This window comes from Balaenoptera musculus, chromosome 1 (assembly GCF_009873245.2).
Source record: "Balaenoptera musculus isolate JJ_BM4_2016_0621 chromosome 1, mBalMus1.pri.v3, whole genome shotgun sequence".
Taxonomy (NCBI): domain Eukaryota; kingdom Metazoa; phylum Chordata; class Mammalia; order Artiodactyla; family Balaenopteridae; genus Balaenoptera; species Balaenoptera musculus.
In genome coordinates this window covers 162,764,641-162,779,741 of record NC_045785.1, presented here as the reverse complement: position 1 = coordinate 162,779,741, position 15,101 = coordinate 162,764,641, and the positions used below count along the sequence as shown (strand labels likewise).

At 38.0% G+C, this 15,101-nt stretch overlaps 1 protein-coding gene across 5 annotated transcripts in view; it reads right to left on the bottom strand.

The window, feature by feature from the left end:
* Positions 1-15,101, bottom strand: part of NVL (nuclear VCP like) — a 107,737-nt gene that overhangs the window by 81,814 nt on the left and 10,822 nt on the right. For 3 of the 5 annotated variants that reach the window (XM_036850514.1, XM_036850531.1, XM_036850521.1), the window contains exons 5-11: positions 14,707-14,764; positions 13,368-13,640; positions 10,600-10,732; positions 10,336-10,412; positions 9,670-9,804; positions 8,130-8,231; positions 4,584-4,701 (exon numbers count right to left, since the gene is read on the bottom strand). In XM_036850514.1, coding sequence (XP_036706409.1) covers positions 4,584-4,701; positions 8,130-8,231; positions 9,670-9,804; positions 10,336-10,412; positions 10,600-10,732; positions 13,368-13,640; positions 14,707-14,764 — 896 coding nt within the window. Of the gene's footprint in view, positions 1-4,583; positions 4,702-8,129; positions 8,232-9,669; positions 9,805-10,335; positions 10,413-10,599; positions 10,733-13,367; positions 13,641-14,706; positions 14,767-15,101 lie in introns of all 5 variants that reach the window. The other 2 variants (XM_036850551.1, XM_036850541.1) reach the window with 2 other exon arrangements.

Genomic DNA, 15,101 nt, shown 5'->3' with positions numbered 1-15,101 from the left:
TGTTTTAGAAAGATAACTCTAATAATTTTGAATGGAGTAAAGAGGAATAAATGCAAAAAGAGTTTGTTGTGATTTGAATACAATAATCAGGTGAGAGATGAGTGAAGGCAGAAACACAGGAGATGAAAACAAAAAGCCCAATTTAAGGTCCAAGCTGTAGATAGAATCAAAAGCACTAAGCAAATGATTCAATGTGAAGGAGGAAGAGAAGGAAGAGACAAAGACAACTCAGTTCAGATGCTGTTAACTTAAATATGGAATACAGGAGGGAGGTCAGACGTGCAGAAAGGGCCACAGGGGAGGCCAGTGGAGCTCTGGACACACCGAGCGTGAGGGGACGTGGGACAGTCACCTGCAAGTATCTGACAGGCAGCTGCGAAGATGGGTTGCAAGCCTATCAGAAATGAAGGTTAGAGATGTAATTTGACAGTTTTTCAATGCGTTGAACAGCAGATAGTTGGGAAGTGGGGAGGGCAAGAAGAAAAGAAGATCAAGTGTAAAACCTTATGGGATATCTTTCTCTAAGGGATGGAGAAAAGGAGGCAAGTAAGTAAAGGAAAGCAGTAGGAAGTTGTCAGAGAACAGAAGGACAGAGAGAGTGTTACTCAAGCCAAGTGTGATAACAACGACAAGGACAAGGCGATCACAGTATCAAATGCTCTCAACCACCACCGCTAACACTCACTGGGTGCGTGCCCCGTGCCAGGAACTACTCTAGGTACAATCCCTGCCCCCAGATAACAACTGTAAGAGGTGGGTTCAGAGGGGTGAGGGCTGAGAGCAAACCAAAAGACGTGGCCAGCGGTGATCGTCAACAAGTTTTCTATGATTGTTTCAGTGGAATGGTAGAGGCAGAGAGACAACTGTAGGGGTGGGGTTACAGAATAGAACTGAAATAGAAACATATTTAATTGGCAGTGACTATTCTTTGGATAAATTTGGACTGAAAAGAAAAGAGGCATAAGGTATATGTTTGAGTGAGACAAGAAAGCTCTTTAATACTTTTTGAAAACTGAATAAAAGGAATCAGCTAAAAAAGAGACTCACGCTACAAGAGGAGATCCCTGAACAAGCAGAACTACTTTACAGAAAACGAGTTGACACCTCAGAATTGATGTAGCACCACGAGCTACAAACTTGCAGTCATAGGAAGATGTTCCTATGCTGAACCCTCCCTGCACTAATGCTGGTACAGAGCCAAAGCTGTTCCACTGCTGACTCAGGGATGCTTTCAGTCTCACAGCTAAAACAATGACCAAGGGTAGGAGTCTGCTTCCTTTTTCTAGTTCATGTTGCTCAGACACTACAGTCTTGGTGATATGCTCTGAACATAGCAAGGGTTAATAACAGAATTCAACAAGAACAATCATGGAAATCTGTTAAATCTTCAGTAATGAAAATATCCTTCCACAGGAAGTCAATACTTAGTAACACAAGTGCTGTTTCAAAAGCCAGAAAGATAAAAATCAGACCTTAGCTAGGATTGGCCACCGACTACAAGATAAATCCCATTCTTTTTCTCACTTTTAGAGGATTGATCATTTTAAATTGAAGTTACATTAGCCAAAAGTATGAATTTCTGATTATTAAAAAAATGAAGTTTTACTTGTTTTTACACAGAGTAAAAAAAACAAAAACAAAAACTAGTTAACATGTTTCTGGGATAATAGCTCTCACAAATAAAGCATTTGTGGTAGCCCATTAATTGCATATGTACAAATAAACATCTGGATTCTGGCCTATGCTTTGCTAATGACTCACTGTATGCACCTGGCCCTTAGCTCTCTGTGCATCAGTTTCCTCATAAACAAATGATGACATTTTAAGATCCTTCACAGCTCTTAATAATTAGAATTATGTCTGAGTTTAAGTTTTTAAAATTAGGTGAAATTAGTTCTTTTAAGTGGTCTCCTTAATTATCTTGTTCATAGTAATTTACCTAAAAGTGTTAACTTCTTACAATTTCAGATTTATAAACTCTGATTTAATAAGGTTTTACAAAATTCTCAAACTGTAGGGAAAAAAATGACCACATGGTACAGGCTATTTGGGGAGAGAGAAAGAAACAAGTCCCCCTAAAACCGAGTTCCTCCACCAAATTTATGATTAACATCTCTATCCAAAACTTTATTCCCTTTCTTGTCCCACCCCTGTTCCCCTCAGGATTAAGGAGTATCAAAGAAAAGGGAGAACTGAGACCGAGCAGGACTCTGCAGAGCCCTCCTGCGTACAAGCCCCTCTGTGTCCTCCGCTTCTTGTTTGGCTTTCCCATTGTTCTAAAAAGTGAACTCAAGCAGCTAACAGTTACAACAACAGAGTCACAGGACTCCTAGTTCCTCCAGAAGGGATATATAGATAACAATCTGATGCACACCTTTCAGTGGTTCTACAGAAACTAGTACCCTCCACCCAGTGGAGGATGGTGACTACATGCTGACCACAAGCACAGAGCCCCCAGACTGGCTGGTGATTAAAATTCCCGAAACATCACCCTGTTACCTCTCCACCAACCAATCATAAAAATGTCCAGGAGGTGATCATGTACCCTGCGACCCTCACCCCTAATATCGCCTTTAAAAAACCTTGCCTGAAAGCATCAGGAGTTCGGGTCTTTTAAGCATTAGCTGCCTACTCTCCTTGCTTGGTGCCCTGCAATAAACACTGTTCTTTCCTTCACCACAACCCAGTGTCAGTAAATTGGCTTTGCTGGGCATTGGGCAACTGGATCTAAGTTCAGTTCAGTAAAAGGATGACTATGTAAGTTGAATTATTTACTGTTTTCCCTATTTTGGTTTATAAAGGGGAAACTTAAAACACACACAAAGACACACCAAAAATCCCAACTAACAGGGCTTTCAGTAATGTTCTAGTAACAGTAGTCTGCTTAATTCCTGTACTTGTTCATTTTTCCACATTTTAATATCTCTGAAATCAGAATGCTTATACTATCAATGTGATAAGCATTATGTCATACTTTGATTGGTGTTTTGCCATTTTCCTTCTCAGAGGTACATAAAATAATGGTGTATCTTATAACTGATAACAAATTAGCTTCAATAAAATAATGATAATTCAGAACACAGTCCTGGGACTTCCCTGGTGGCACAGTGGTTAAGAATCCGCCTGCCAGTGCAGGGGACACGGGTTCGAGCCCTGGTCCGGGAAGATCCCACATGCCGCGGACCAACTAAGCCCGTGCGCCACAACTACTGAGCCTGCGCTCTAGAGCCTGCAAGCCACAACTACTAAGCCCACGTGCCACAACTACCGAAGCCCACGCGCCTAGAGCCCGTGCTCCACAACAAGAGAAGCCACTGCAATGAGAAGCCTGCACACCGCAACGAAGAGTAGCCCCCGCTCGCCACAACTAGAGAAAGCCCGCACGCAGCAATGAAGACCCAACACAGCCAAAAATAAATAAATTAATAAATTAATTTAAAAAAAAGAATTGATGCAGATATTTAAAAAAAAGAACACAGTCCTTAAAACATGGCAAGAAAATTTTACATAAAAATAAAACAGCAGAATAAACAATCTACAACCTAGCATCACAAGGAATGCAATATTAGTATTACTTCAAATTTTCTTATGTACATAAAACATGCTATTTCACAGTAGGTAAGATTTAGTTCCAAAAGTTCTACTCGTGCTGAGTCCTCTCCTCCAAATTTATATCCAAAACCCATTAAACAAAATTGAAAAACAAATTACAGACAGGAAGTAACTGCAGTATATTTAACAAAAGGTTTGTTTTCATAATATATTAAAATACAATATTCACTCAAATTTTCTTTTAAATTCAATAGAACAATGGGAAAAGGATGAGAAAAGGGATTTTGGAAATAATATGAATAGCCAAAAAAGTATGGAAAGATGATCTACATCAATGGTAATCAGGGAAATGCAAATTACAACAAAGATACCAATTTTCATCCCTCAGACTGGCAAAAATTAAAACAATTCAATGTTGTGAAGGATCTGGAGAAAGAGTGACTCTCGTACGGCGCTGCTAAAGATGTAAATGGCAAAGACTTTTTGGAAGGCAATTTGCCATTTCCTATAAAAATTTTAAATGTACACTCTTTAACCATTGCTGCGTCTTAGAAAAATACATGTGTATCAAAAAGGCCCATTTAAGGATATTCCCTACAACTTGTTGTAAAGCAAAAACCAAAACAACTTGAATATCCATCAAAATGGAAATATTTAAGTACAATATGATAAATTTATCCTAAAGGATACCAAGCAGCAATTAAAAAGAGATAGATATAAATGCATTAAAATGGCAACATTTCCAAGAAATATTAAGATACAAACAGCAGGTTATATAGAATAGTGTGTATGGTGCAATCAGAGTATTGTAAAAAGCAAAACAATGTTACTGCATTTATACATGTGTGTAAATGCATTAAAAATAACTGTAAGATGTACTCCAAAATTAATGATGCAATCTTTTATGAAAAGAAGAAGATTTCTGTTTTTACTCTGTGTTTTATGCTACTTGAATGTTTCATATCTTCAAATCTTACACTAAAAAAAAAAAAATTCATTCTCTTAAAGTGAATTCATTATTTCAAACTGACCGTCCATGCAGGTTAGGAGCTGGGCTACGATTCTTCGTTCCATATCTTTTGAAGCAACTTCTCTTTTGGGGGTAATAGCATCAATTTCATCAATAAAAAAGATACACGGTGCATTTGACTAGAAATAAGAATATCACAAAAAGACAATCATAAATGTATTCCCTATACTGCAGCATGGTTAAGTATATACATTTTTTTCAATCTTAAAGTTCTAGGATCATTCACCAAAAGAATAACCCTAAAGAAGGCAGTTCACAGTGATTTACTTCTGATTTTTATCTGACTTAGGAGAAGTGAGAGGATTAAAAGAGAACAGTAAGAGACTACATATAGGATAACACATTTATAGTCTTTTTATCAATCCATGGTATAGTCTTCTCATCAATCCATGTTCTGTGATGATAAAACTACTGAAATTCTTTTGTAAATTAGGCACATTTGCTATGTTTTGAAATTTAAAAATAGTAAGTTTATAAATTTTAAACTAGAAAAACTAAGTTCACTACAAATGTTTCATGAATGTTCCTACCAACATAAAAATATCCAAGCTTTTCCCTAGAATCTGCTATAAGAGGAATTTAAGAAGCACCAGAGGCTTTGTTTTTATTTTTTTTATTGTAGTACCATCTTAACCAATTTAAGTGTATGGTTTAGTGGCATTAAACACGTTTACGTTGTTTTCACCATCCCAAACTGAAACTACCAGAGGCTTATTCTGAAGACTGCATTGAGTAGGAAAGGAGGGTAAAGTTCCAATACATCAGTGCGGACAGCGATCACCTTCAGTCTTTTTCTGAACATAAACGAGATAGAGTCCAGAGAGAGTAAGTTAAGATACAGTATAAGCACAACGACCTGGAATAGTCAAATTCACAGAGGCAGAAAGTAGCACAGCACTTGCCAAGGGCTGGGGGCACGGGAAAATGAAAGGTTAGTGATTACTGGGTACAGGGTTTCAGCTTGGGAAGATGAAAAGTTCTGGAGATGGATGGGGGTGATGGTTACATAACAATATGAGTGTGCTTAATGCCACTAAACTGTAAAAGTGTTTAAAATGGCACATTTTATGTTAAATATATTTTACCACAATAAAAAACAAACAGATTAAGAATCAGTTAAAATGAGAAATTTAAATAAAAAGATGTAGATTTACAATCTAAAGCACAGCTCATCCTTAGTTAGTTAGTCAGGAGCAACACTGATTATGCTAAGAGTCAGACTGTCAGCCTGGCTAAGATATCTAAAAAGTGTGTGAACCACTGCATTTTAAAGGGAAAGAAATTTGGCCTGCCACTAGCTGGCTCCCTTTCCAATCCTCTTCATGATAATGTTTGCAAAGGAGAACCTCTGACTGCTCGACACATTACCCAGTTACAAAAGAGTAAAGTTACAGACAGCAAAGGTCTCAGAAAGCAAGGGCAAAAGTATTTGTCAATGTTCTGGAAAACTGAATGAGAAAAAAAGGAAAAAAGAATAAATGATGGTCATCAGAATTTAGCCTAAAGCAATCATATAGTTTTCAACAAAGAACCATTTGATCTGATTTTACCTTTTTGTTCTCTAATTCACACATACCTTATTGTACTGACTTGCATTAGGAAACAGGGGGTCCAGGAAAGAGGGGAGCTAGACCATACACTTACTGAGCATCTGCTGTTAGGCATAGTACCAGCTCAGTACTGGTTCCGAGAGAGATATAAACACACAACTAACAACCTAATTTTGCCCTTTGTCTCTTTTATCCTCATTCATCATTGTGTTTACCATAAACATGAAAGTTATTACTTGTCTTTCAGCTGTACACCAATTAACAATCAAATCAAGCTCATTTTGGAAAACAGGTAACACCTGAAAGAATTTAGCTTTGCTCTGCACAGTACCCTTCCCACCCTTCCTCTGCATCTTTCTTGTGCATCCACAGCTTTACCAATGCCAGTCTATGTTTAGCTCACAGGAAACATCCTGACCAGGCTCACCTGCGTGAATAACTGCAGGAAGGAAAAAATCAACACATCCCTTCTGGAGTCTGACCAGAACCAGGACTTACCTCTTCCCCATTTTAGAATAAAAGAAGCCTTCTTCGGGCTTCCCTGGTGGCGCAGTTGTTGAGAATCTGCCTGCTGATACAGGGGACACGGGTTCGAGCCCTGGTCTGGGAAGATCCCACATGCCACGGAGCAACTAGGCCCGTGAGCCACAACTACTGAGCCTGTGCGTCTAGAGCCTGTGCTCCGCAACAAGAGAGGGCACGATAGTGAGAGGCCCGCGCACTGCGATGAAGAGTGGCCCCCGCTTGCCGCAACTGGAGAAAGCCCTTGCACAGAAACGAAAACCCAACACAGCCAAAAATAAATAAGTAAATTAATTAATTAATAATAATTAAAAAAAAAAAAAAGAAGCCTTCTTCTCCGTTGGCTGGCTTTCCAAATAAAAGTCTCTATTCCTTGCTCCCACAACTTGTCTCTCCATTTACTGGCCTACGGCAGCAAACAATACTAGCTTGGACTAGGTAACGAATTTTGCTACATTCTTGCTATTTAAAAAAACATTTTCAAGTACTAATAAAATACACTTTCTCTTCTAATTTCACATCAGCTTTGCATTTCAGATGCATTGGCCATGTTCACCAGCCCCTATATAATTGTGGTGCAAATGATGACAACATAAAATTAAACTTTTTGCTATTTTTTAGTTTTCAACCAGTGATGACTAGTGACTGCTCAAGCGAGCATGTCATAGCTAACATTTTTGGCTTTTGCTGTGTGCTAAACACTACATTAAAGATTTTATATGAACCCTCTCATTTAATACAATCAACAACCCCATGAGATTTGAGTATTATTATTAACAGTCTACTAGTAAGGAAACTAAGGGTTAGAGTGGTTAAATCTCTTGCCCAAGATTACACAATTAGTATGTGGTGGCATAAGGATCTGAACCCATGTTTCTGACTTGAAAGTACATTTAACCATAACACTATACTGAAGATAAAACTTTAATGGGATACAAATGTCATCTTCCTCAGAAGTTCTTAAGCATCCAAATTTTAATAACATGAATTATAATCAGAATAAAATCCAATCTGTAATTTCTCTGGTAACAGAATTTTCTTTTCACAGCTTCAATTATACAAATAGAGAAGAGTTTATCCTGGCATGTCCATGGGTGCTTTTATAATGTGATAATCCTTAAATATTAAAAATGTTCACACTGCTTATAGGTTGTTCTGTCAAACCTAAGTTAAGGAAAGTAAAAGTGAAAAAAATATCACAAAGATAATCTCTTTTCAGCATATCGCTACTGGGTATGACAGCCCATAACTTCTCACCAATTACGTTATTTTCAGATTAAACAGATTATTTTATCCAACAGACTATGTTAGTTAATCTACTTTAAACATTTAGCCACCATGAGTAACAAATTACCATGTTTAGAAAAGAATGGCCAGTGAACAGGTTAACAAACACCAGCCTTAGAGAAAACAGGATCTTCCTCGTAGCCTTATACGATTTGAAAACCTAAAATTAGAGCCATTAGCTGACTCACCACAGCTTGTTCAAATAGTTCTCTCAGCTTCTGTTCTGATTCTCCAGATACTCCAGATACAATCTCTGTAGCAGCTACTTTCAGAATTGGCAGGTCAAGTTCCTATGCACAAATATATAAAAGAATGACCAAATTGTCAAATTTTCACTTCCCTACTTTTTCCTCATTCAGTCCCTCTCTCAAAATTACATTTTTTAAATGACCAATTTTCTGAGGAACCTCATCTTGTGTTGGTCCAATGAAAAACATTACTTAAAAATCTAAAATTTTATCCAAACACTTTGACTGGATACCTTCTACTTCTTTTTACTCTGTAGATATCACTATAAAACTGTTATTATCTCTTCTGAATAAAGGGTCTTGAATCTTAAGAAATATGTTTGCCCCCACTTAGAGCTGAGCCAAAACAACTTCATCTGTTATTTATCTGCTGGAAAGGAAACAGCAGGGGGTTGTGACACAGTGGTCTCCCACACACCCCACCGGCATTTCTCCCGCCCTGAACCCACAGAAATAGCCAGTTCCTAGTCAGAGGAGGCAGGTTCTTGAAGTAAAGGAAGAGAAACTACCACTGTCCCACCAATACAAATGGCAGCCACCCTGCCTAAACCCTACTATTCTTCTGGCTATCTTGAAATTTCACTTCCTCAGTGATATTCTCTTTGACCCTAACTCTTATCTTGGCTTAAGACAACATACCAACAACATACCGCAGAGCATTCTGCACTTCTGTCTCCCACTCACTCACTGTAATTGTAACCATGAGCAACATTTATTTGTGTGAAAGACTGTTTAATGTCTGTCTCTCATATTTGATCGAAAAACTCCTTAAAGATAAAAACCGAGTTTGTTTTACTTATCACTATATTTCAATGTCTGGCATGCAGCAGTCACACAAAAGATTTATTCAACAAATGAATAAATGAGGCAAATCCATCAAGTTCTCCTATAAAAATAATTTGCTTTCACAGAGCACTATCTGTTAATGATTGGCATAGTATGCTATTCTTCAAACTGAAGTTACTTGGACATTTTGCTTTTTACCATCCAACACAGTTTCCAAGAAATCTGATGGGACTAAAATTAAGACTGCTTTTTATTTTGCCAAGTGAGTATCTATTATCAACATTTTAGAAAAGATATTTTAACACTAAAAAGGATAAAAACATGACTCTGAATGGAAATTCTGAATATTTAGTTCTATGGAAAATACAACCTTCAGTTTTCTTATTTTACTGCTCTTGAGAACCGCTGGCTTAAAGAGAAAGAGAAGTGACTAAAATGTAAACTATGTGTTAAAAAAAGAGTTGTTTACAGCTGTATTATTTTGCTTCCCACCCAACCCCTGCCATATAAATAATTGGATACATTAAAAGAAAACAGCATCTCACAAATAGCAGCATGAAAAGAGGTAAAAAAATGAAGAAAGGATCAGTCCTCCTGAGAATATGCCAAGTCTGGTTCAAGTTGACCAAAGAGAAAAAATAAAAACGAGTAACAACAAAAATAACAAAAGCAAACAAGTGTCAGCAAACCTCACCCCAGCAATTGCATGTGCAAGCAATGTCTTCCCACAGCCGGGTGGTCCATGAAGAAGAACTCCGCGTGGGGGTATGACGCCCAGGTGGTGGTACACCTCTGGGTGACGCATGTGTATGAGCATCTTGCAGACCTCCTGTTAGGGAATAAATAGGAACGATGTCCTTCATAGTCCCAAAGAGAAAGAAATCAATGTGGAATGAAAGGACCTATTCTTTGGAGCAGCAAAGTACAGTAGACAGAGAACAGGCTTTAGGCTTACACCTGAGACTGAATCCCAGCTCTAGTACCTGTCCTGTGACTTTAGCAATACCCTCTCTGAGCTTCCATTTCCTAAGCTGTAATAATATCTACCTTGCAAATACAATGAATAGTAACTAGACTGTAACTGAAACAAACACCAAAAAATAGTAACCATTACAACTGTTAAAGTAATACTCCTTATAAAGCATGTATCTTATGTACACTATAATTAAAATGGTGAAAAAAGTTGAAGACATGTTTCTTTTATCCCTCACTACCCTGAAAGGTACAGCCAGGCTTGCCGTTCTCACCTTCCTGGCTTCTTTTCTATACTCAGTTCCTATTAGATAAAAAGAGAAAGGCTCTGTTTGAATAACTGATTGGCCATATCCATCTAAGGTAGAAATTCTGAATTTGAACTAACTTTTAATGTCGTATCATTGCCTCCAACATCTTCAAACTTCACCTTGGAGATCTGCAATTCTAGCCCCCTGGCTTTAGCTGGTAAACAAAAAAGGAGGTGAAAGGATTAGTGATTCAGTAGCAAATCAGAACTATATTGAATAATCTTTAAACAACCCTAGTAAATGTCTCTGCACACAGAAGGTCCCCCATGCAAAACAGCTTGGAATCGTGATGCCTCTCAGAGCAAACACAGCTGCCGCCACCCACAAGACGGGCGTCTCACCTCTCTTTTGCAGGACAGCCTCTATTTCTCCATCTACTTCCTGAAGATCTTCTTTCTTCCTTTTGCCTCTTTTGCCGTTTAGCCTGCCTTTTCTTTTTTTATTACTCTCCAGAAGAGAAGAATCTTTTGAATTCTGGGGGTGGGGTGGGGGGGGAGAAGGAAATTTAAATGTGCCATGCTTGAAATTATAATGCCAATATTTTTTTTAAAAGATGGGCATTACTAAAAAAATCATTCCTGCCCTAGCACTTTCACCTGTTAGCTATTCCCAACCTATTTGCTTAAGGCTGATCTCTGCTGGGGATGTCCTTTTCCATAGCCTTAATGCTCAGTTTATATCCTAACATTTGAAAACCTCCTTTCCAGATTCTTCTAATTAGAATCTCTTCTTCGCACTCACAACACTGAATTTGCAACCGTAGTACAGCCTGCCACAGTCTGCCTTGTATTTGAGTGACTCACCTGTCTATGTCTCCGTCACTGAATTGTGTGGTTCTGGAGTTAAGACACTAACATTCATCTTTTATTTCTCACTGAGCGTTTTACATAGTTGGTGTTCATCTGATGTCTGATCAATCACTAAATTAAATATGATGACAGAGCTGCTCGGACAGCCATAAAACAGTATAATTCAACATAAGGATCAAGCTTTTCCCTTGACCTTGCCAATGATAATAATGTTCTTTAGAGACAAATGATTAAAGTAAATAGATTTGGAAAAGGCCCACTAATAATGCAAAAGGGAGGGGAGAGGTTTTGCCAAATCAAAGGGCTTGGTGCTTGAAAACCACTTAGAGCAGCATCATCCAACAGAAATATAATACCATCCACATATGTAATTTTAAATATTCTAGTAGCCACATTTAAAAAAGGAAAAAAGAAACAAGGGAAAATAATTTTGGGGGGAAAATAATAATCTATTTTATTTAACCAAATATATTCAAAACATTATTATTTCAACATATAGTCAGTATAAAAATTATTGAGATGTTTTACATTGTTTTTGTAGTAAGTTGTCAAAGTCCAATGGATACTTCATGCTTACTGCACATCTCAAGTCAGACACTAAATTTTCATGGGAAATACTTGATTTGTATTCAGATTTTATAAAATTTACAGCTGAAAAAGTAGAAGTTGTTCTAAGTATACTTAGAAGTTTTCTAATAACTGAACTATTAGTTTTTAAATCTAAATTAAAAACTCAGCTCCTCAATTGCACTAACCGCATTTCAAAGGCTCAACAGCCACATGTAGCTAACATCTCCCGCACTGGACAGCAAGCCCCAGAGCACAGCCAGCCACTCTACTGGGAGACAGATTACCTTAAACCCCCTCTCTGCCATGCATTAAAAGAATCAGGTAGGAATGATGTCCAGGGGACTTCCCTGGTGGTCCAGTGGGTAAGACTCCACGCTCCAAGTGCAGGCAGCCCGGGTTCAATCCCTGGTCGGGGAACTAGATCCCGCACGCATGCCGCAACTAAGAGTCTGCATGCCGCAGCTAAGAAGTCTGCATGCCACAACTAAAGATCCCACATGCTGTAACTAAGACCCGGCGCAGTCAAAATAAAAAAAAAAAAAAAAGAATGAAGTCCAATTGTGCTCGCTTTGTGATAATCCATCAAGCTTTACTTTTCTTTATATATGGTATATTTCAATTTAAAAAGATAAAAAAAAAGTGTCTACTTATTTTGTCCATTTTCATAGTGTATCCATTTATGTCAGATCCCTCAAGGGATTAATAAGTAATTTTTTAAGTACTTAAAAAAAAAAAAAAGAAATAAAGCACGGTTAGGAAACAGAGTATCCAATGATGTGCTAATTTACATGTCAGGGAAGGCCTTCCTGCGAAGACTACATGTGAAAAGAGATGTGAAGAAATGATGGAGTGAGCCACAGGAATCTCAGGAAAGATGTTCTAAACAGAAAGTACAAGTATGAATGCCCCAAGTGAGAGAAGGTTTGGTATATTCTTTCTTTTTTTAAAAAAAATAAATTTATTTATTTATTTATTTATGGCTGCGTTGGGTCTTTGTCGCCGTGCGTGGGCTTTCTCTAGCTGTGGCAAGCGGGGGCTACTCTTTGTTGCGGGCTTCTCATTGTGGTGGCTTCTCCTGTTGCAGAGCACAGGCTCTAGGCACACGGGCTTCAGTAGTTGTGGCTCATGCGCTCTAGAGCACAAGCTCAGTAGTTGTGGCGCACGGGCTTAGCTGCTCCGTGGCATGTGGGATCTTCCCAGAGCAGGGCTCGAACCTGTGTCCCCTGCATTGGCAGGCGGATTCTTAACCACAGCGCCACCAGGGAAGTACCCTGGTTGGTATATTCTAGAAACAGCCCAGCTGTGGCTGAAGCAAAGCTGGGAGGTGAGGGAGGAGGGCAGGAGGGCAGCCAAATCATACAGGGCTTTCCTGGCAAGTACAAGATCTCTGACTGTAGAATGAATGAAGCCACTGGAGAGTTTTTAATAAAAGAATGACAATGATCGGACTTAACTTGTAAAAAAGTTATCTCTGTGTGAAGAATAAACTAGGGGAACAAGAATGGAAGCAGACTCCAGTTGGAAGGTTATTTCAATAGTTAAGGAAAGAAAGAGTAGAGGCTTGGACTAGGATGAAAATGATGACGGTAGTGGGAAGTGATCAAATTCTACATGTATCTCAAAGTTCCTAAGTCTTTTACAAAACACAAGAATCTGCCTGATATTACGTTCAATGAAAAGGGTGCAATGTACTCCAACTACATGGGGCTAAAATTCCACTGTAAAAATACCTCTATCTCAGAGATCGGCTTCTTATCATTACTTTTCTCATTTGATAGGTCTGAGGAAAAACTGTCTTTCTTCCCACCCGGGGTTTTGTCAATAAACCATCCTCCTTCAGAACCTCTGGCAGGGGTCTTCAAAGGAATGGGGCCTGTTTTGGAAGTTATCCGTGGTGTTGAAATGGTGGTTTCTCTTTGCTCCACCTCAGGAGTACTTGAAACAGAATCAGGATTTCCTTTCCGATATAAGGAGAGCAGGGAACTGTTCATCTGATTTGCTGACTGTAGAAACATGATTTTAGCATAAATTACTCAATAGGTCCTCATGAAAGTTTGATTACCTATATTAAGAAGCTTTCTACATTTTCCTCTCAACACCTCTTCTCAAAACTAGTCAGAGGGGAGGGGGTGGGGTGAGATGTGACAGGGTAAGAGAGTGTCATGGACATATATCCACTACCAAATGTAAAATAGATAGCTAGTGGGAAGCAGCCGCATAGCACAGGGAGATCAGCTCGGTGCTTTGTGACCACCTAGAGGGGTGGGATGGGGAGGGTGGGAGGGAGGGAGATGCAAGAGGGAAGAGAAATGGGAACATAGTGTATATGTATAACTGATTCACTTTGTTATAAAGCAGAAGCTAACACACCATTGTAAGGCAATTATACTTCAATAAAGATGTTAAAAAAAAAAAAAAAAAAAAAAAAAAAAACTAGTCAGAAAATACAGGTGTTTACAATTGGATAATTCACAAACATTTACTATTCAAAAAGATGTACCCCCTCCACTCCAAGTTAATGTACAAATTCATAATTAGCAGTTAAGTAAAACCAAATAAGAATGGTTGTTTTTAAAAAATATAATAGAAGTATGAAAATGAGTTGGATAAATATCAATTCAAAACTGGATCAAATATAACAGTATCATCATGACTTTGTTAAAAAATTCAAAAGCTGAATTATCAATGGAAAAAAAAAGAAAATTATAAATAATTTCACATATTATTCCCATACTTCCCTTTAATCCAAGCCTATTTATTGGCAATGCCAGCTCTTTGGCAGAAAAGGTATTCTCTTCTCCATTTTTACTATTAATTGCCCTTTCTTTTCTTGTCTGCCCATATTTCTGGCCATTCTCTTCCCTTCTTTCCACTATATAATAGGCTATACACACAAATACTGGAAGGATGGCCAATCCAAGGGTTCTTCAAGGCTGTACACAGAAATATTCAATTATTTACTGATGAAGATGTTCAAAGTCTCTTATTCTATTTTTATTGATCTTTTCTAAGAAGGATTCATAATGATTTTTTAAAAATCAAAGTTGGTCCATTAAATATCTGACTTACCTGTGGATCTGGGTAATCTTCCATATTTGAACCATCATCAGAATAGCTTTCAGTATACCTCAGTAAAAAGAAGAAAAGAAACATTGTAAAGGCTTTTCTCCCACATCCTAAAATAATTACTTCCCAAAACAAGAAAATATACTGAGGCAAAATACTATGGTAGTGAGAGTCCAGGCTTTGGAATTAGAGAAATCTGGATTCAAAATCCAGCTTTACCAGTTACTAGCTTCTACTTAACCTCTCTGAGCCTCAGCTTCCTTATCTATAAAATGGAGATAATAAATAATGTCTATCTCACTGGCTTAACAGAGGATTAAATGAAAGCTTGCAAAGTCCTTAGCACATAGTAAATGCTTAATAAATTGTGGTTATCTTTATTCTAGCAAAGTGACATA